Genomic DNA, 21,584 nt, shown 5'->3' with positions numbered 1-21,584 from the left:
TAGTGTTAAGTTACAGAGCCTTAGACAGGAATATTTTGAAACAGCCAATTGAGCAGGCAAATTTTTAGCTCATAAGCTTAAGAAAAAAACAACTTCACAATACCATTTTACGGGTAATAGATGGAGAAGGTGAGAACTGCAATAAGCTAGAAGAAATACAACAGGCATTTACTCAATATTTTCATACCCTATAAGCCAGAAAAGGAAGCCTCGCTGTCCGACATTAACACCTTCTTTTGAAATTGGAGTTACCTGGACTACCTACTATAAAGTGAAAGGTGGACTATTTTCACTTGATGTCCAAGCTGACTGCTCTGAAAAAGAATTGTCTTTTTCGTTTTTACAGGATATAGGATTGTTAGTTGTTATGGCGAGCGGCCACTAAAACGCCAACCCAAGGAAAAAGCTAAATGTAATAGCAAGGTTCCTTTATAGATCCTATCTACTCATCCATCTCAATGACACTGATATTCATAATTGGGGAGAGAACTAGGGGGAGGGAGGGAGGTTAGGGAAAGGGATTAATAGATTACAGGAGGGATTTTGTTGTGTAACAGACTATGATATGCCTTCAATTGCCAGGAGCTGAATAACTACAGGTACATTAGAAAGCTTCTGAGCCCGGCGGGACAAAGGGAAAAATGTTTGAGTACCTGAATAAATTCATGTAAACCGTTCTGAAACCAACAAGGCCTTCTAGTTCCATTCTATGCATTGCCTCTCTTGCAGTTTGTACACAAGCTAATACTGAGAACCTCTTTATTTATTTCACAAACATAAAGAGCAAAATATTTTTTTAAAAATACAAGCTAAAAACAATACCTACAAATAGAAGCAAAAATACCTAGAAAAGATCAAACAAAAACAATGTGTAAATGTTGCCCTAAGGTTCTTTAAAATATGTTCAAGTCCATGCCAGGTATGATTCTTTTAATAAAACATATTTAAGTCCCACTCAACACCAGACTGTGTTTCGCTCAAAAACATCTTCAGGAGCTGAGCCCAAATTTGGAATTTCTCAAGGTGAACACTATTATACCTGAACTTTCAATTTAATACATTTTATTTTGTATATATTTACATAATAAAATCTCTATCCCAATTGTACATTGTATCTTATATTGTACATTCTTCCTTTGCAGCCATCAAGGATAGGTAACATATTCTCTGAGTGAATCCTTTTAACTTCCTGAACTTCTTCATACTCCCTAACAGTTCACAATTCCCTAACATACTCTGATTGGGCATTGAATACATAGGAATACATTAAACCACACATTTACTGAGACAAAAAGAGATCTCTTTTTATACATTTTTTTAAAAACACTAATCAAAGAAAATATCAATTTTTTTTTCATTTATATGTAATCGATTAACTTTTATGACAGTTACAAACACAGAAAAACCTGAACAGGGAGACAGTAATAGTGGACAGAGAATATGATAATGTAATCAGGGGGTCCAAAAGAAAATGTTTCCAGCGGAGTAGAAATTATAGCCTCCAATGGCTGTTACCCAAGCTGTCAAGACGTCTTGCCATTAAAACAGCAGGCTTCCTGAAACCTTGGGAACACTGTCTGCTCATGATACTATGAAAAATCAGCTTGTAACTATATCTGGCAATTTGTGCCACACCATAGAAGGAAACAGACAATAAGCATAACATTTACTTCGTAATGCTCATATTTATATACTGCAAACTGTGCTATTAGTAGGCAGGAATTAATTACTCTACACAGCATGGATTCAAATAACTCTTAGAAATATTGTATAATAATATTTCCATTATATTTTATTTATATATATATATATATATCAAGGTAATTATGGGATGGACAGAACCATAGAACTGCCCAGGCAGGAGAAAGTTAAGGCCATACCTTGCATGGAAACCCTGCTTTTGCTAAAGAAGCTATCAGAAAACACTATCAGGCTTCAGCCTTATGCACCTCCTCCCTCCCTCCCCCTCCCCATTTTACAAATCCACAAAAGTTTTTAGGACCAGATGGCGCGCTGAATGCTTTGCACTGCTCCCAGCGCTCATAGAGTTCTATGAGTGTCGGGAGCAGCACAGAGCATTCAGTGTGCCGGCCTGCAGCCAGGCAGCGCATTCCCGAGCTTGGCGCCTGCCACAGACAACATTGTTGCCCCGATCCTAACGTGAGAGATCGACATCTTACGCCCTCGAAATTCAATTTCAATAAAAATATTAAGGATCAGATTCTAAAAACAGTGTCGTTAAGAAGGTTCCAGTAGGCATTCTACCAGTGGGTAGGCGCTTTAAACTGACATAGATCTTGAACGGCCTCTGTTTTCTCCAAAGGTAACAATTAGATGATTGATTTTCTGTTTGAAAACCGTTTAAAATATAGCATTTAAAAAAAAACACATGTTAATTTGAAGACATAATTTAAGCATTTTGCCAGCATGTAAGAGAAAAATAACATAGACAGTGCACTGCAGTCCTCGCACTGATGGCTTTGTTTCCTTTCAGTTACAGGGAACTTCTAGGCGCAAAGTTTCCTGACAAAGCTCCTAAAGTGAAATGAAGATGCTCCGTTGAGAAAAGAAAAAGATAAATATTGGTAAAATAAAGGTCCCAGCCGTTCAACCACCAGCAACTAGCAAAAAGCTAAGTAACTGCTAAATGTTCATATGTAGCAAAAAGTGCTTTATTAGTAGCATAGATATAAAAAAAAAAAATTGGAGTTTAAAAAAAAGATTAATGATAGCTCACAATAGAGGCGACCGACCAAGAGTTACTGTATCTTAACATCCAGCACCAGTGAGCACTTGAAGTCTTTTTACCCTCGGACTACTAATTTACCTGATCTTGCCTAAATTTAGGTGCAAATTTGCTGTTATAGAATGTTAGGTTAGTGTTCAGATTTCCAGTACCCAAATTTGGGTGACTTTTATAAAATTACACTCTTAGGTTTTTGTTCTTGTTTTTTACTGGTAATATCTCAGCTCGCTCAATTGCCACTTCCCCATGTCTGTTTGAGCAACTTCCAAAACATACTGGAACTAGCTCAGGCCCATTCCACTCAGGGCCACCATCAGGGCAGTACTACCAGTCCTGCATTCAGGGGCCCGGAGGTGACAGGGGGCCCGTGCTCCCCCAGGGTCCTAGGCAGTGTTGCCTCTAAGGCAGCGGTATCAAACACGCGGCCCGCGTGTGGCTCTCCAGGTTTTATTTGTGGCCCGCGGTCTGGAGGCGATCATTCTCTTCCTTTTGGAGCAGCAGCTGGCTCGTTCATTCAAAGCTGCGGGTGGCGGCTCCTTGCGCTATCCACTCCTGCATCGGAAGCCTCTCTGATGTCACAACATCAGAGAGGCTTCAGACGCAGGCGCGGATCTCGCAAGGAGCCGCCACCTGCGGCTTTGAACGAACGAGCCGGCCAGACACGCTGCTACTCCAGTGGCGTACCAAGGGGGGGCGGTCAACTGTTCTCCTTAGAGTGCGGCTCGCCTAGAGCAGTGGTGCCCAACCTGCTTCCCTTCCCTTCTCACTGCTGCCATCGGGGATCAGGCCAGCACCGTGTCTTTGATCTCCCTGCTTCTCTTCCCTGCTGGGCCGACCAACTCTCGCGGCGGCCCGACGTCAATTCTGACGTCGAGAGGACGTTCTGGCTAGCCAATCGCTGCTTGTCTGCCCGGAACGTCCTTTCCGACGTTAGAATTGACATCGGGTGGCGAGAGTTGATCGGCCCCATGCAGAAGAGAAGCAGGGAGATTTCGGCCTGTTCCCGATTGCGGCAGGGGCGGTGGTGGCATGGGGGAGGCAGGAAGGAAGAAAGAAAGAAGGTGTGTGTGGGGGGGGACAGGGAGCCAGAAAAAAAAAGCAAAAAATGGGGCACGGAGGAAGGAAGGAAGGAAGAAAGAAAGAAGGGGGGGGGACAGGGAACCAGAAACAAAGCAAAAAAATGGGGCACAGAATCAGAGAAAGACAGACATAGAGAAAGAAAGAAAAAGTTGAGGGAGGGAATGAGGTCTGGAGGAGAGGAAGCATACAGGAGGCTGAAAGAAGGGAAGAAATATTGGATGCACAGTCAGAAGAATAAAGTGCAACCAGATGAAATTACAAAACAAAGGTAGGAAAATTATTTTATTTTCAATTTAGTGATCAAAATGTGTCTGAATTTATATATGCTGTCTATATTTTGCACTATGGCCCCCTTTTACTAAATCGCAATAGTGTTTTTTAGTGCAGGGAGCCTATGAGCGTCGAGAGCACCGCTGGGCATTTAGCGCAGTTCCCTGCGCTAAAAACTGCTATTGTGGTTTAATAAAAAGGATGGGGGGGTATATTTGTCTATTTTTGTATGGTTGTTACTGAGGTGACAATGCATAGAGTCATCTGCCTTGACCTAAGAACATAAGAACATAAGCAGTGCCTCTGCCGGGTCAGACCACAGGTCCATCCTGCCCAGCAGTCCGCTCCCGCGGTGGCCAAAAACAGGTCAAGGCCTGTCTGAATCATCAGAAGAGGCTCCCCTGCCACCTTGGTTTCCCATTTAAGTTCTGCCCTCCTATCGAAGTCCTAGCCCTCCGGTCTTGCACATGCACGACCAGGTTGGTTTACTCAGTACCCCACGATCCCTCTATCCCTCAGGAATCCATCCAATCCCTGCTTGAATCCCTGTACCGTACTCTGCCTGATCACTTCCTCCGGTAGCGCATTCCAAGTGTCCACTACCCTTTGGGTGAAAAAGAACTTCCTTGCATTTGTTTTGAACCTGTCTCCCTTCAGTTTCTCAGAATGCCCCCTCGTATTTGCTGTCCCCTTCAGTCTGAAGAATCTGTCCCTATCCACCCTCTCTATGCCCCTCATGATCTTGAAGGTCTCTATCATATCTCCCCTGAGTCTCCTTTTCTCCAGAGAGAAGAGCCCCAGCCTATCCAGCCTCTCGGCGTACGAGCAGTGTTCCAGCCCTTTTACCATTTTTGTTGCTCTCCTTTGGACTCTCTCAAGTACCGCCATGTCCTTCTTGAGGTGCGGTGACCAATACTGAACGCAGTATTCCAGATGCGGACGTACCATCGCTCGATACAATGGCATGATGACTTCCCGTGTTCTGGTTGTTATGCCCTTCTTTATGATGCCCAGCATCCTGTTGGCTTTTTTCGAGGCTGCTGCGCACTGTGCAGATGGCTTCAGTGATGCATCCACCAGCACACCCAAGTCTCTCTCGAGTCTGCTGTCTCCCAACAATACCCCCCCCCAATTTGTAGTTGAACAACGGGTTCTTTTTCCCTATATGCATGACCTTGCATTTGTCCACGTTGAAGCACATTTGCCATTTGTTTGCCCAGTCTTCCAGCTTGTCCAGGTCCCTTTGTAGGTCCTCACACTCCTCCCTGGTCCTAACTCTGCCGCACATTTTGGTATCGTCTGCGAATTTTATAACCTCACACTTTGCCTCCTTTTCCAGGTCATTGATGAATATGTTAAAGAGTAAAGGCCCCAGCACCGATCCCTGTGGCACACCGCTCGTGACTCCCCGCCAGTCAGAATATTGGCCCTTTACTCCAACCCTCTGCAGTCTACCCGACAGCCAGTGCTTGATCCATCTGTGCACATCCCCTCCCACCCCGTGGCTCCACAGCTTCTTAAGTAGCCTTTCATGTGGCACCTTGTCGAAAGCCTTTTGAAAGTCGAGGTAAATGATGTCTATGGGCTCCCCATTGTCCATCCGACTGCTTATTCCCTCAAAGAAGTACAGAAGGTTCGTTAGGCACGACCTTCCCTTACAGAATCCGTGCTGGCTTGTTCTCAGTAGGCCATTCCTCTCGATGTGCTCACAAATGCCGTCCTTGATCATAGCTTCCACCATCTTCCCTATTATTGAAGTCAGGCTCACCGGCCTGTAGTTCCCGGGGTCACCCCTCGATCCCTTCTTGAAGATCGGTGTGACATTTGCCAATTTCCAGTCCTCTGGCACCTCACCAGTTTTCAAGGATAGGTTGCAAACATGTTGGATTGTGCCCGCTATTTCCTGTCTTAGTTCTTTCAGCACCCTTGGGTGGATCCCGTCCGGGCCCGGTGATTTGCCGCATTTTAACCTGTCTATCTGTTTGAGGACATCCTCCCTACTTACCTCTATGTGCTCTAATTTTTCAGCCTGTTCCCCACTCATGAGCTCCTCTGAGTCTGGTATATTAGATGTGTCTTCGCTCGTGAAAACCGACGAGAAGAACGTGTTCAACCTCTCAGCTACCTCTTTATCCTCCTTAATCACTCCCTTCCTGTCCCCATCGTCCAACGGCCCTACCTCCTCTCTCGCTGGTCGCTTCCCTTTAACGTAACTGAAGAATGCCTTGAAGTTTTTCGCCTCCTTGGCCAGCCCCTCTTCGTATTTCTCTTTTGCTTTTCTAACCTCCCGGTGGCATTCCTTTTGGCATTTCCTGTGCGCCTGGCAATTTTCCTCTGTTGGGTCCTCTTTCCATCTCCGGAAAGATACTTTTTTGTCCTTTATCGCCTCTTTGAAAAAACCCAGAATAGGAATTAACATTTTCTCAGCGTATAGTGTGCTTTGTGTTTTTTAATTTTATTTTTGGTAGATCATTTTGACTTGGCCATTTTAAAGTAGATCGCAAGCCCAAAAAGTTTGGGCATCTCTGAGCTAGAGCGTTGAAACTGTGTATTTCTATTTTATCCCCCCTTTTACAAAACTGTGGAGCGTTTTTTAGCGCCAGCCGTGGTGGTAGCAGCTCTGATGCTCATAATTCTATGAGCGTCAGGGCTGTTACCACCATGGCTAAAATCCACACTACAGTTTTGTAAAAGGGGGAGGGGTTTGTTTGTGATGACATATTCCATACTAGGCGAAGGTGTTTTCTGTGTTCTGTGTGTTTGAAAGACATGGTTTTCTGTTAGGATTGACGATGTAGGATTGATCTGTGCTGGTCTGGCTTGTTTAGTTTTACAATGGGTGTATTATTGTACTGCTCACTGCAATATGTAAGATGCTGCCTTTTCCTAGGTACTCATGTGTGACGTGTGGTTTGTTACTAAAAATCATGTTTTTCTTACAGATGGGAGTGGTGCCAAAAAATGATGGGCCCCGGCTGTTACATATGCTAGGTACACCACTGTATGTAAAGATACCAGAAAGCTGGCGTAGCAAAAACTTTAAATAAATTGTTATTCTTCTAAGTTTTGAGTATTTAACCCTCCCACAATCTCACGGGCACTCGTTTCAAGTTTATTGAGATTTTGATTTAAACGCAATATCAAATATTTTCAATGCGTATAACAAAAATAAATTTGGGGAAATAAATAAAACCATTTGAACAATAAACATACAAACATATCCATAGATGATTAAAAATACATAAGGAGTACAAGGATAAATTACATTTGTTTAAAAATGCGTCCTCCGTGCCTGCTCATAAATTTGTGGAGTATGTAACTTGTTGCTCATGGATATTTTTTTTTGCACACACCTCATCAATCCTTAGAGGAAACATTGGTCCTAGGCCACCATAGCACAAATTCCTGTATTATGCTTCTGCTTTGCACAACAATAAACAATAAACACTGCTGTCATACTTTTTTTTGTCCCCTGTCGATTTCCTGATAGCACCGCCCCGGACAAAAGGGGGGGGGGGAAGGGGTGCGTGGGGGGGCCCAATAGGATTGCTCAGTAAGGGGCCCAGAAATTTCTGATGGCGGCCCTGATTCCACTCATGTACACAAGTTATGCCAGCATTTATGTGTGGATTGTCTTTGGCCCCTCAATGACTTATGAGTGATCTTCTGCTCCGTCTTGCTCTCCAGTGGAAGAGGGCACTCCTCACTGATGCCAAAACTAGACAAGCATTTCCTTGGCAAGTAAAATAACAGTACACTTCTTGAATCTCTTCAAATCCCCTACATTTTACTCAAACACTCCTGATCATCTCTGTGATATACCAGATGCGTAAGCTCCTTCAGAGTCCTCTTCATTCATCACTATGTGCAGCAGGTTCTTTGAAGGACTGAGTATCTTGCAAATCCAAAGACTATAGGAATGAAGGAGGAAATTTTTCCTTACCTTTTTAATGAGTTCTCAGAGATGAAGGAAAGACTAGATTCAGGGTCCTATGTTTGTTATTTCTTCCCTCTTTATATTGCTAAAATCTATCTTTTCATTTATGATTATGCTTCCAGAACACTAACATTCTTATAGGTAGTCAGTGACATATTTGCAGGGGGTGTGGAAAGGAGTATGGGAACAGTGGTGAGTGGCCTGCCTTGAGCTGCACAGAATTTCTGTTCCCCCTCCCACTCCCCTCATCCCAGGGATTCTCTCAGTCTCACATTTTCTCCTCGCAGTCAGCCTAGGACAATAGGCTGACTGCTTAGTTGTTAAAGCACCAGAAAATTTGCTGCTATGTGACTGAGGAAAAATATACATGTTAGTCATTTAATAAGAGGGATAATGAGCTTCCAAGCTTATACACTTCCCCCTCCGTATTCGCGAATTCTGTATCTACAGATTCACTTATTTGTGGTTTTAAATCAAAAAAAGCATTTTCATTTTTCAGGCTATTTTAAGCCCTTTAAGCCCCCCCCCCCCTTAAGCCTTACCTGGTGGTCTAACGGTTTTTCGGGGCAGGAGCAATCTTCCCACGCTACTTCCCCGTGCAGATCGCTCACAGGAAATGGCTTTAGAGACTACGGGAGCTCAAGGCAGCCATTTCCTGTGAGCGATCTGCACAGGGCAGGAGCATGGGAAGATCGCTCCTGCCTGAAAACCCGCTAGACCACCAGATAAGGCTTAAAGGCGGGGGTGCTTTCAGGGCTTAAAATAGCCGGGGGAAGCGGGGGTTAGGGGCAGAACCAGCCCAAATATTATTCACGGTTTTTTAATATTCGCGGGCCGGCTCTGCCCCTAACCCCCACGAATACGGAGGCGGAAGTGTATCTCCATATAAACTAAAGGACATTAACTGTTGTCATAGAAACATAGAAACATGACAGCAGATAAAGGCCAATGGCCCATTCAGTCTACCCATCCACAGCATTACTATCTCCTAACCTTCATAAGAGGTCGCAAGTGCCTGACCCATGCTTTCTTGAATTCAAATACAGTCTTTGCCTCCATCGCCTCTACTGGGAGATTATACCACGCATCTACCATCCTTTCTTTTTTAAGTTCCAAAGTTTTTATTGATTTTAGCATATAAAAGTATAACAAATGTTAACAAGGCAAGACGCATACAAGCTGTATCTACCATCCTTTCTGTATAAAAGTATTTTCTTAGATTACTCCTGAGCTTATCACCTTTTAGCTTCATCCTATACCTTCCCACTCTGGAGTTTCCTTTTATTTGAAAGAGATTGACTTCATGTGTACTTATGCCATGTAGGTATTTAAATGTCTCCCTTCTCCCACCCTTCCTCCAAATTATATATATATATTGAGATCTCTAAGGCTTCCCCGAATGCCATGACATAAACCAGTGGTTCTTAAACCTGTCCTAGGTGCTCTCAGTCAGATTTTCAAGATATCCCTAAAGAATATGCATGAGGCTGATCTGCATGCATGTTACCTCTATTATATGTAAATCTGCCTCATGCATATTCATTAGAGATATCTCAAAAACCTGACTGGCTGGGGTCTCCCAAAACAGTTTTAAGAACCACCGACTTAGATCACCGACCATTATAGTAGCCTTGCTCTGGACCAACTCATAAGAACATAAGAAGTTGCCTCCGCTGGTTCAGACCAGAGCTCCATCGCGCCCAGCAACCCGCACCCGCGGTGGCCCATCAGGTCTATGACCTGTCAGGTGTTCCTTGACTTAGCCCTATAATCCCCCTTTTTCTTCTATCTATGCTCTTTCTAACCTATTTCTACTTTTATCGGTACCCCTCAATCCCCCTATCCTTCAGGAATTTATCCAATCCTTCTTTGAATCCCCGAAGCATACTTTGCCCTATCACAAGCTCCGGGAGCGCGTTCCATGTGTCCACCACCCTCTGAGAGAAGAAGAACTTCCTGGCATTAGTTCTAAACTTGTCTCCTTTCAGTTTCTCCGAGTACCTCCTTGTACTTGTGGTTCCCCATAGTCTGAAGAATCTGTCTCTGTCTACCTTCTCTATGCCTTTCATGATTTTGAAAGTTTCTATCATGTCTCCTCTAAGTCTCTGCTTTTCCAGGGAGAAAAGCCCCAGCCTTTCCAACCTATCAGCATATGAAAAGTTTTCCATACCTCTTATCATCTTTGTCGCTCTTCTCTGGACCCTCTCAAGTATCGCCATGTCTTTCTTGATGTACGGCGACCAATATTGGACACAGTACTCCAGATGCGGGCACACCATCGCATGATACAGCAGCATGATGACTTCCTTTGTCCTGGTCATGATACCCTTCTTAATGATACCCAACATTCTGTTTGCTTTCTTTGAGGCTGTTGCACACTGTGCTGATGGTTTCATTGTTGTATCCACCAGCACACCCAAGTCTTTCTCAAGGTTGCTTTCCCTAGCAATGATCCCTCCATTGTGTAGCTGAACATCGGGTTCTTTTTCCCTATATGCATGACCTTGCATTTCTCTTTATTAAAGTGCATCTGCCACTTTTTTGTCCACTCTTCCAGTTTGTTTAGGTCCCTTTGTAGGTCTTCGCATTCTTTGCGGTTCTAACCCTGCTGCAGAGTTTGGTGTCATCCGCAAATTTAATAACTTCACACTTCGTCCCTGTTTCTAGGTCGTTTATAAATATATTGAACAGCAGCGGTCCCAGCACCGACCCTTGCGGAACACCGCTCGTGACCCACTGCCAGTCCGAGTATTGGCCTTTTACTCCAACTCTTTGCTTTCTTTCTGCCAACCAGTGTTTAATCCATCGGTATACATCCCCTTCCACCCCGTGGTTCCACAGCTTCTTAAGTAGCCGCTCATGGGGTACCTTGTCGAAGGCTTTTTGGAAGTCGAGGTAAATGATTTCTATGGATTCCCCTTTGTCCATCTGGCTGTTAATCCCTTCAAAGAAGCGCAGTAAGTTTGTAGGCATGAACTTCCCTTGCAGAAGCCATGCTGGCTCGCTTTCAGTTGTCCATTCTTTTCTATGTGTTCACAGATGCTGTCTTTTGTCAGTGCTTCCATTATCTTACCCGGAACCGAAGTTAAGCTTACTGGCCTGTAGTTCCCCGGGTCACCCCTCGATCCCTTCTTAAAGATAGATGTGACATTTGCTTTTTTCAATTCCTCCGGGATCTCCCCAGTTTTCAAGGATGGATTATAAAATTGTCAGAGTGTTTCCGCTATTTCGTTTCTTAGTTCTTTTAGTACCCTTGGGTGGATTTCGTCCATCCTGTTTATATCTTTTTGAAGGTGCAGTCTCCAGAATCGTACACAATATTTTAAATGAGGTCTCATCAGAGTCTTATACAGGGGCATCAATACCTCCTTTTTCCTACTGGTCATTCCCTTTATGGTTATGGGAAAATGAATATTATTGAGGCAGGAGAATAGTCTTTGGCCTTCAGCTAATCCCTCAACTTTTGTCTAGAAAAAAAAAGGCAAAACTACCAACTCCCCTCACTTTTTTTTTTTTTTTGTCCAAGGCCCACTGATTTTGGAGCCCAGTGATCCCTCTTGTCAGTATAACAGAAATGAAACAAGAGTCCTCCAAAACACTTAAATTTGTAAACTCTATTACATTGCTTACTCCTCCTCTAATGGGAAAAGCAGGATTACGCAATTACACCCCCCCCCCCCCTTTCCTACTATATTACATACCGTCAACAGCAAATGGTACGCTTACTTAAACAATCACATAGAACAGCTCAACAGCACTGGGAATGCACTGCGATCCATATTGTAATTAGAGGGATTATTCAAGACAAATGTCACAATAGAAAGGAAAATTTTCAAAGTGATTTACATAGGATTTATCCTTGTTAATTGGTTCTTTGTTGTTGCTAGTTTTCCTTATATATCCCTCTCGCAATTCAAAGAAAGAATGAGAGTAGGGCAGAAATGGGTCTGAATTATTGTCTTTCCAAATACACGTTCAAGGTTATTTACAAATCCAGTTACAGGGTGGGTCTTCACCCAGAATGCTAAGAATCTAAGGGCCCCTTTTAATTAGCATTTCCCAACAGAGACTATGAGGCTCATTCATGAAGCAGACAGATGACTTAACATGGCCAAATAAGAGTACATCTGCTGAAAACATCGAAATCACAATTTTCAAAAGGCAGAATCCCACTTGATAAAGTGCAAACAATCTCTTAAATGTGGTACTCGGGTATCTCATTTATGGAATTTGTTATTGTTGACAATTCAAAATAAAGTGAGTTTTTAAAATATATTCAGTGGCGTAGTAATGGGGGGTGCAGTCCTCTCCACCCCCTGCTTCTTCCCACTCCTCCCCCTGCCACACTCGCACCCCCCTTCCATTCCCCCATACCTCTAGTTGTTCACAACTGTAACAACTTCAACGTGCTCCTCGTAACTGCATTGGCTCTCGCTGACATCACTTCTGGTGCCGCACATAGGAAATGACATCAGAGGGAGAGCCAATGCAGTCGTGAGGAATATGTTGAAGTTCCGGTACCCCTCCTCCTCACCACCACCGCCTCTTCCCACTCCTCCCCCTGTTGCGTGTGTGCCCCCTTCCCTTACCCATACCTCTAGTTGTTCACCATCCTGAGTAACAGCTTCAATGTACTCATCATGACTGTCAGCTCTTCCTGTCACTTCTGGGTGCCTCACATAGGAAGTGATGTCAGAGGGAGAGGATGTGGTCGCGAGGAGCATGTTGAAGTTGTTGGTTACGGCAGTGAATAGCTCGAGCTACAGGGGAAGGGGTGCATGCATGGCAGGGGGGTGAGGAAGGAGCTTAGGGGGGTGGAGAAGATGGTGGGGTGCCACCACCCCAGACACCTCTCGCCCTCACCACAGAATATATCCTTGAAGTGTTGTAAAATCAATATTAGTATTAATTTTCAATGTTTAATATCCAACCTGAGCAAGCAGGTCAAGGCGGTTTACAAAACTAGCAGCATGTGTACGCTTCAAATGTTTTGGTGGACTTCAGAGCCTTCTCATATTCACATTGCGACCCTTTACTTGAAAAATGTTGGAGACCAGTGCTGTGGCAGAATCTCTCCTCTGCAGCTTCTATAGGGGTCTGCATAAATACTCCACTTCTTTTAACAATGGTTGACTCCTTGTGCCCAGGACTATTTCTATTTTGTACTTTTCCCTCCAGAATAAGGTAACTCTTCCATCCTATATAATAAAATGCTAGCTGCACATGCGCACTCCTATAGGCGTGCTTCCATGATCAGTAGGTCTGTGGCCGCAGGAGTGCGCATGCGTGAATCCCCAGCACCTACCTACACTCGCCGGAAGGACTGGACCCCAGGCTGGACAGCCTGCTCTCCTGTCGGCTCCTTTCACGAGCCGCACCAGCATCGAAGGCTTCCGACGCTGGCGGGGATCGAGAGGAGCCGCGGCGGCACCTCAAGGGGCGGGAAGGGAAATACCAAAAAAAGACTCTAGCCGCTACTTTCTTCGCGGTCCCGATTCCAACGCCGATTCCAGCAGTGTGTGCAACAGTCTACACACGCTGCTTCGGGACCTTCTACTGCCCTTCTACTGCTCTGCGTCATCTCTGATGATGTCATCAGGGACGTGCCAGAGTAAATCAGGGCAGTAGAAGGCCCCGAAGCAGCATGTGTAGAGTGCTGACACGCTGCTGGAGTCGCAGGTTTGTCGGGAAAGGGGAGCAGGAGAGAAGACATGCACAGCCACTTGCAGCAGGGGCTTAGAGGGCAAGAAAGCTGCAATTGAACAGACTGAGGAAGGAAATGTTCAGATAAAGAAGAGCTGAGGCTGAAGAAGGAATGAAAATTGGAGAGACTGAGGTAGGAAATGTTCAGATAAAGAAGGGCTGAGACTGAAGAAGGAAAAAAAAATAGGAATAAATATCTACAGGGAAACACAAGAGCAGGAGCATACAAAGAAAAAGATACAGCATAGAGGTTTGCAGGAATAAGGAACACATAGAGAAAGTAGAGCAGAGACCCCTGCAAGAAGAGAAAAAGAGCAAAGAGACTGGGGATGAGAAAGAGAGCAGACATGCTTGCAGGAGAAAAAGCGAGGCAGTAATGTTACAGCTGGAGAGTGCAAAGTGAGGAAGAAAGCAGAGACAGCGCTACACAGGGAAATGGAGGGGGAGAGAGACAGAAAGAAAAAAAAAAGACAGACATATATTCTAGCACCCGTTAATGTAACGGGCTTAAAGACTAGTTGTTATATAAAATGGTTGCAAGACCTAGGGTTCCTTTTACTAAGCTGCAGTAGCGTTTTTGGCATGCGCTGCAGATTAGCATGCGCTAACCCCCACGCTATGCGGAAAAACTAATGCCAGCTCAATGAAGGCATTAGCATCTAGCGCGCGGGGCATTGTAGTGCTCGCTAAAACCGCTAGTGCAGGTTAGTAAAAGGAGCCCCTAGTTTGCAAGTAAAGGGATGGGTGATGTGGGACACACTCCTGAGATTTCACTCTTCTATGGCACCTCTTTTTGCTCTTTTCCCTTGTGCTGGGATTGACATAGTGAATTTTCTCCCTCATTAGGGCCTAAGGCTTTCAGTTCTGAACCTAGGTGTTGGGAAGATAAGAAACGGGTAACTCTTGCTCTTAGCCTAATCTAGCACTTGGGACTCCACTGACTAGAGAGCTCAGTTCCTATCCAGTCAGCTTGGCAGAGAGAGAGAGATGTTTCCCTCAAAACTCTCCTTAGGATCTATTCTATACGACATCCAAACTCCTCCTCCTGGCTTTCCATTTACAGAGCCCCCCTGAAAAATGATGTACACAACTGTCAGTTGAATTAGCATTCATTAGAGAGAGAATATTTTACAAAGTATCACTTGAATCATCGCACATACTTCTAGAAAATTTTAGGTATTCTTACAGATTCTTCACTTATGTTCAAAAATCAAATAAATTCTCTGGTTAAGAAGTGTTTTTTCAGCCTTCGCATGTTAAAGAGAGTTAAAGCTTTTTTCCATCAACAGCATTTCTCAGTTTTGGTTCAATCTGTCATACTTGCTCTGTTGGACTACTGTAATTCAATCTATTTGGAATTAACCAAAGGTAATTTGCATAGACTGCAATTGATACAAAATACTGCGGCCAGATTGATCTTCAGAAAAAGGAAGTTCGATCATGTATCTCCTCTGCTGGAAAAACTTCACTGGCTCCCTATTTACTTTAGGATTCAATTTAAATAAGCATGTATTGTCTTTAAACTCTTATTTGGCATTTTCATACCTTTGGTTCCGTTAACCTGGAATGCACAGAGATCTGGTTTCACGAGAAGTCCACGAAGATTAAAACTTTCATATCCTTTTTAAGGGAATTAGATTACAGGAAAACTGGTGAATTCCTATATGCTTAAATTAATGGAGATTTGAATGTAATTCCATGTATGATAAGAGATTTAAATTCTTCTCAATTATTCCATAGAACTTTGAAAACATTATTATTTTCAAAATATTTAACGAACCACTCCTCTTAATCCTTTTAATGGCATCTCTGCAATTTTTGGTTCATATTCCTTCTCCTTTTTATTTTAATTTGTTATTACTATTAATTAATGACTGTTAACCGAGTTGAGCTCCATATTTTTAGGGATGACCCAGTCTATAAACTTAAGTTTTAGTTTAGTTTAGAAAATTTGAGCTTTAGAAACATCAGATGTAAATTTGTATTTTCATGTTGAGAACTGGTGCAAAACTCAAAAGAAATACAGGGCCATTTTAAAATTATTTCAATGTTCTAATGTGTGCCTACTACAGTGTTTTCATTAGTATTGTGAGAATCATATCTATGCTATATGAATGTTCTTCCATTCTGCCTATTATTGTATCATTTATATTCTGATTACATTTATCATATTTCTATTATATGATTGTTTTTGAATACTATGAAAAGGGTATATTTTTGATACTTTTTAATGCCAGCTGCATATCATTGATTTACATCATTGATTGTGCCACTTGGCCCTCTTCCTGAGTAATAGTCCTAAGGGGTTCTTTTACTAAAGTGCACTAATGAATTTAGCACAAACTAATGAATAAGTGTGTGTTAAGTGCCATGCAGCCCATAACTATACAATAGGCTAAGGGGCTCATAATCAAAAGAGATAAACGTCCAAAAACCGGCCTAAGTTGGCACTTGGATGAGCATTTCTCAAATACGTCCAAGTGCCGATAATAAAAACGGGTTTTGGATGTATTTCTAAACGACCTAGGCCTTCATAGTGCCGCTGAATGACCAAAGCTAAACAGGGCGTTTCGGGAGGAGTGTCGAGGGTGAGAGTTGGGCGGGACATGGGCCGGCTTACACTTAGTCATACAGCATGTTATACAGGCTGGGATCGACGGAACTTGGACGTTGTAACTTAGACCATGTAAAACATGGTCTAAGTCACAAAAACCCACCTCAAGTCACCAGATAAGCACTGCAAACACATAAAACAGACCCCCACACACTACCCCAGTGATCACCGACCACCCTCCACCTCCATAAAAATATTAATCACACCTTTGAAATTCAGCCTCCAGACCATCATCACCTGGCCGCCTGGCATAGAAAAGCCTAGTCGTCCAGCACAGACGTAGCTTAAGTCGTCTTGGGGGTGGGTTAGAGAGGAGGACCCATGCCCATAAGCCCCTGTAATCACTGCATTGATACTGAAACATGTGCACTCCTCTATACACCCCCCAAACCCTCTTTTACTGGCATATAAGTGGCTCCTGCAGCCATAAGGGCTATTGGGGTGGTAGATAAGTGAGTCTAGGGGATTCAGGAGGTGGTTTGGGGGACTCACCATGACCTATAAGGGAGCTGTAGGGAGAAGAAGACATGGCAACCTTTTTGTGAAGTTCACAGCAGTGCCCTGTAAGGCCATGTCTGGGTTTGCAGACCCCTCCCTCGTCCAACAGGGCTTGTTCCATGCATTTTGGACTTGGACAAAAAGTTTGACGGAAATGTGGTAAAAAGATGTACGCTTTAGTGACTTGGACGATCAGATCGGCAGGACATATAATTAGACGATTTTCGAAACAAAAATATTTTGGACGTATTTTTCAAAAGTGTGTCTTGAGCTGTATTTTTCTTAGGACGACGTGTGAGTTGGACGCAAACGGACTTAGACGTCCCTTTCGATTATGCCCCTCCACATCTCTCAGCACGTTTTGGTAAAAGAAACCCTGAATGTTGTAGCCGTGGCTTATTTTACCTTGGACTTTATCACCTGCTTCAGTTAGAACTGGACAAAATACAAACCGCTCTTAACTGTTTCAAGAAGGAAAATAATAACTAACCCTCTCTTATCAAGGCATGCAAGAGATTTTTAGTGTGGGCCAGCAAGGTAAGTGTTCCGATGCTCATAGAAATTCTATGAGCATTGGAGCATTCACTGCGACAGTTTGTGCTAGAATCTTCTGGCACAGCTTGATAAATGGGGCCTAAAATGTGGACAGTGATTTTACAAAGGGCTTTTTATTTGGGATTAAAATAAAAACATGGATAAAAACCAGTGTTAGCATTAAAGTGTTTAGGTGATTATTATTACATCAGTGTAATGAATAACTAACTAAAGTCCCCTTTTACAAAGCCACAATAGTGATTCCCAGTGTGGCAAATGCAACCAAGCCCATAGAAATTGAATGGTCTTTGTTACATTTTGTGTGCAGGAATTTGCTACTGTGGCATTGTAGAAAGGGCCCTAAATAAATAAATCAATAGTATAATATAAATATTTTAAGCTTTTAGTTTAGTTTATTATTTATATTCCGCTTTTATTGAAAGCGGATTACATTACATACATAATTAAAAGGTGATCTCAGATGAATTCTTTCAAATAAAATTTTTCTTTTCTCAGGCTATAGAACTTGATTCAAACAGGGAAGTTTGCCTGTTTAAGATTTCAACACCCAGTTAGATAAGAAAAACAACTTTCTATTAGAAAAAAAATATATATATAATTTTCAACAATACTCTATCAGTTTATTTTGCATTAACCCCCTCCCCTTTTACAAAACCAAGGAAGTGGTTTTTAGCGCAGGCCGGCGTGCTGAATGCTCTGCGCTGCTCCCGACACTCAGAGTTTCTATGAGCATCGGGAGCAGCGCAGAGCATTCAGCACGTTGGCCTGCGCTAAAAACCACTTCTGTTGTTTTGTGAAAGGGAGGTACGTAAATAAGAACTGAATCTTTTTAAAGTTGCTTTATTTTTCAGGCTCCAGATACACCGGAACCCAGATACCTCTCTCAGGTAAGTACATTTCTCTCTATGGGCTCCTATCACAAAGTGCTATGGCTGAATGGGAATTTGAAGGGCTTGTTCAAGTCAGTGTGCTGTTAATGGATAGTGCTACTTTGTGGAAAGAGCCCTCTCTCTCTCTTACTCTTTCTTTTCTTGATTTTGTCTTTGGGGAATAGTGTATAAATGGTTCTGAAACTTAGGCCCTGGTAGGCACCCTACCGGCACCTAAGTCACTTGAGAATGGTGAAAAATGGTAACAATAAAGCGCCTACCAATGCTTAAATTAAAAAACACACCTATGTAGATGCTTTACGGTGCTTATGGGAGTGGCTAATGCCGGAAGTGGTGTTAGGTGCCATAAACTACCTACGTAAGTGCGATTCGCAGCATAGATAGGCACCAGAAATATAGGCCCAGAAAATCCTGGCCTACATCTTTCACAGAGGTGCGATTCTCTATAGGGCGCCATCGCCTGATTGACATGCGATCAGTGGCTGCTTTTTAGGTGGCCGCCGATATCAGAGCCCTAGACAGAATCTAGTCCTTTGTCTCTCACTTTTTAAAAATCAACTATTTATATTCTTCACCTTTCTTTTATAGGCTCTTTTCCTTTCTTAATAGTGGGGCCCTTGAGTATTCCAGTATTATTCCTCCTCAGTTCTTCTTCTGTGTTAGAGAGTTGCGCGGGGACAGAAATCCCACCAATCCCCACCCGTCCCCGTTAGGATCCTCTCCGTCCCCACCCATCCCCGCAAGGAATTACCTCCATCCCTGCCCGTCCCCATAAAAAGCAGCAATTATTTCTGACAGGATCATCAATTCCACAGTTTCTATTGTGTTTGCGCTGCTGTTTTCCTTGTGGAATCTCTTTGGTGGAACCCTTTTTTTGTTTTCTGTTCAGGTAATTAACTTATAAACCCCCTCTTTTATTAAGGCTGATGTGTCCATTATATTATATGGATGAACCCTGCTTCCAAAGCCTTCCATCCCCGTGGGAGTCCCGTTGGCTAGAGGTGGGTCCCCGTGGGAGTCCCGTGGGTTAGGGGGGGATTCCCACGGGACCCACGCAGGACCCGTGGGATTCCCGCGATCCCCATTCCCCATTCCTGTGCAGGTACTCCCTGCCTTTGCAAAAGGTTATAAAGCAAAGCCCTGGACTCTTTTCCTTTCCTATAGTGATTCTATTGCTAGGTGCATGGCACACCATTAATTTTACCATGTATAAACCCTGCACTAAAGAAAATATGATAATTTTATTCCCCAGGCTAGAATTCTTTGCTATTCTTTTACATGTAAACTATATTCTAATAAAAGGACTTTCTCAGGCTCTGCAGGTATTCATTTCTGTGCACAGCAACCATCCCAGCAACTCAGCCCTTATAACTGTTCACAGTAAATCAGCAGTCTTATGTACCAACCAGTCACCACTGACCTTTGAGAACCTGGTTTAATTGTACAAAAGAACTAGATTTTGTCCCAATTAATGTCATAGCTTAGGTTAAAAACAGTTGTCAGCAAGCTGTCAGTAAGTTCTCTGCTTTATGGCAGCAGTAATGCAGGTTTTCGGGTATCAGTACTGTATTATAACTATCACCTTGCAATTTTAAATAAAATCTGACTAAAGTTGCTTTTCTTAAAATTCAAATTCACTTACACAGCACTAGAGAATGACACAGTGACAAAATTCATCACCGTTCCCGTCCCCGCGGATAACCGCGGGAAATAAACCCATGTCATTTTCTAGTGTCTTATTTCATCCTCTGTCCTTCTACACCAGCATTATTCAAAGCAAAGCTTGCGGGTCAGTGATTGTGGCCATTCATACTCTGATTCTTCCCTCTTTCCTTAAAGAATGACATGAAGATGGTTTCCCGCGGTTATCCGCGGGGACGGGAATGGTGTTGAATTTTGTCACCGTGTCATTCTCTACACGTCATTCTCTACACAGCACTTAGGGCTTCTTTTATCAAGCTCGATAGGGCGGGTCGTAGCAGTAAATGCCTCGAAGCCCATAAAGATTTAAAGAGCTTTTGCGGCACAGTACTCGCTAACGTGACTTCATAAAAAGAGGCCCTTCTGTTTACCAGCCCTTCAGCCAAATCATCATAATGCAGAAAAAGAGGGAATTCTATAAATTGTGTCCAAAATTTTCTTATAACAAAATTATCTGAAAATTACTGTGCCAATAGTGGGAGAGACTACGTAGTATATGGTTTTTCAACAATAGTGGAGAAAAAGCCTCAAAAACTATGTGCAGCAATTATCAATCACTTTGTGAAAGGCTGCCAAAATACTATCACAGGCATTAAAAAAAAAAAAAAACTCCACTCACAAAATACCAATCATATCTCACCAAAGAACATCCCACTGATGTGCAAACCATCAAAAATAAACAAACAAAACTTAGCTGTCTGTTGAGTTCTTCAAGAATTCCCCAAATGTCAGTGCTGCAACGCCCAAGCTTCTCAGCGCCATATTTTACAACTATTTAAATTCCTCAGCTCAAGTTGTAATCGATCTCCCAATAAGAATCTTGTTTTGCCAGTAGTCCTGGCTGCATAAGAGGAAGTTGTTAATCTGTGCACTAACAGCTTGCAGCAGGCTCCGCATTAAGAAAACGCTGATCTGTTCATTTCCGGTGTGTGAGCTATTTCCGGATTATCACAATCTTAAAAAAAAACAAAACAAAAAAAAAAAAAAAAACTCAATCTTTTTGATTTAATCCTTTCGGCCAAATCCTTTTCGGTGAAAAAAATCCACCTTTGCTCCAGTTGATACAATCTTTGCTTCACATCTCCCTGCAGAGAAGCTACAATGCGGCCTATAGCCATGCAGTGAAAGTCATTAAAGATGTTCAGAAAGAATACAGTGTCTTGTCAAAACATCTACTTCCCACCAATGATCGATATTGTACCTGTGTTTAAATAATCATGTCTTCAAGGGGTATGGAGGTTTAGCTTATGTAACACAGATTGCATGGGCATCTCAATAAATAAATGACATTCATTGTGGTACAGAAAGTCAAGGAACTCGTGAGAACTTGTGGCAGCCATTCAGCTTGTGGCTCTCCTCAGGGCAGGAGTGAAGGAAGATAGCTCCTGCTGTGGTTCACTGCTGGACCACCAGGGGTTCAAAAGATACGCCAGGGAGGTAAAAAGTTTTCAGAGTCAGCCGGGACAGGAAACGGAAGGGATTCCTCCTGTCCCGGCCTACCACGGGACTACTAGGGATTTAAAAGGTATGCCACACAGGTGGGAGGGAGTTAAAAGTTTTTAGGCAGGGAGGGGAGGGGGCCTGGGTCCA

At 43.1% G+C, this 21,584-nt stretch overlaps 1 protein-coding gene across 3 annotated transcripts in view; it reads left to right on the top strand.

Moving 5' to 3' along the window:
* The window catches only part of LOC117357727, a 78,423-nt gene that overhangs the window by 6,601 nt on the left and 50,238 nt on the right, over positions 1 to 21,584 (top strand). Inside the window, exons 2-4 of one of the 3 annotated variants that reach the window (XM_033938714.1) lie at positions 2,495 to 2,630; positions 7,037 to 7,087; positions 18,255 to 18,290. The exons of 1 other annotated variant lie outside the window; for it this stretch is intronic. In XM_033938714.1, coding sequence (XP_033794605.1) covers positions 7,039 to 7,087; positions 18,255 to 18,290 — 85 coding nt within the window. In that variant the 5' untranslated portion in view covers positions 2,495 to 2,630; positions 7,037 to 7,038. Of the gene's footprint in view, positions 1 to 2,494; positions 2,631 to 7,036; positions 7,088 to 18,254; positions 18,291 to 21,584 lie in introns of those variants that run through there. One more of the 3 variants, XM_033938712.1, reaches the window with a different exon arrangement.

Source organism: Geotrypetes seraphini, chromosome 3, assembly GCF_902459505.1.
Source record: "Geotrypetes seraphini chromosome 3, aGeoSer1.1, whole genome shotgun sequence".
Lineage (NCBI taxonomy): Eukaryota > Metazoa > Chordata > Amphibia > Gymnophiona > Dermophiidae > Geotrypetes > Geotrypetes seraphini.
The sequence above is the reverse complement of the archived record's forward strand: the minus strand, read 5'-3'. Positions and strand labels throughout refer to the sequence as shown.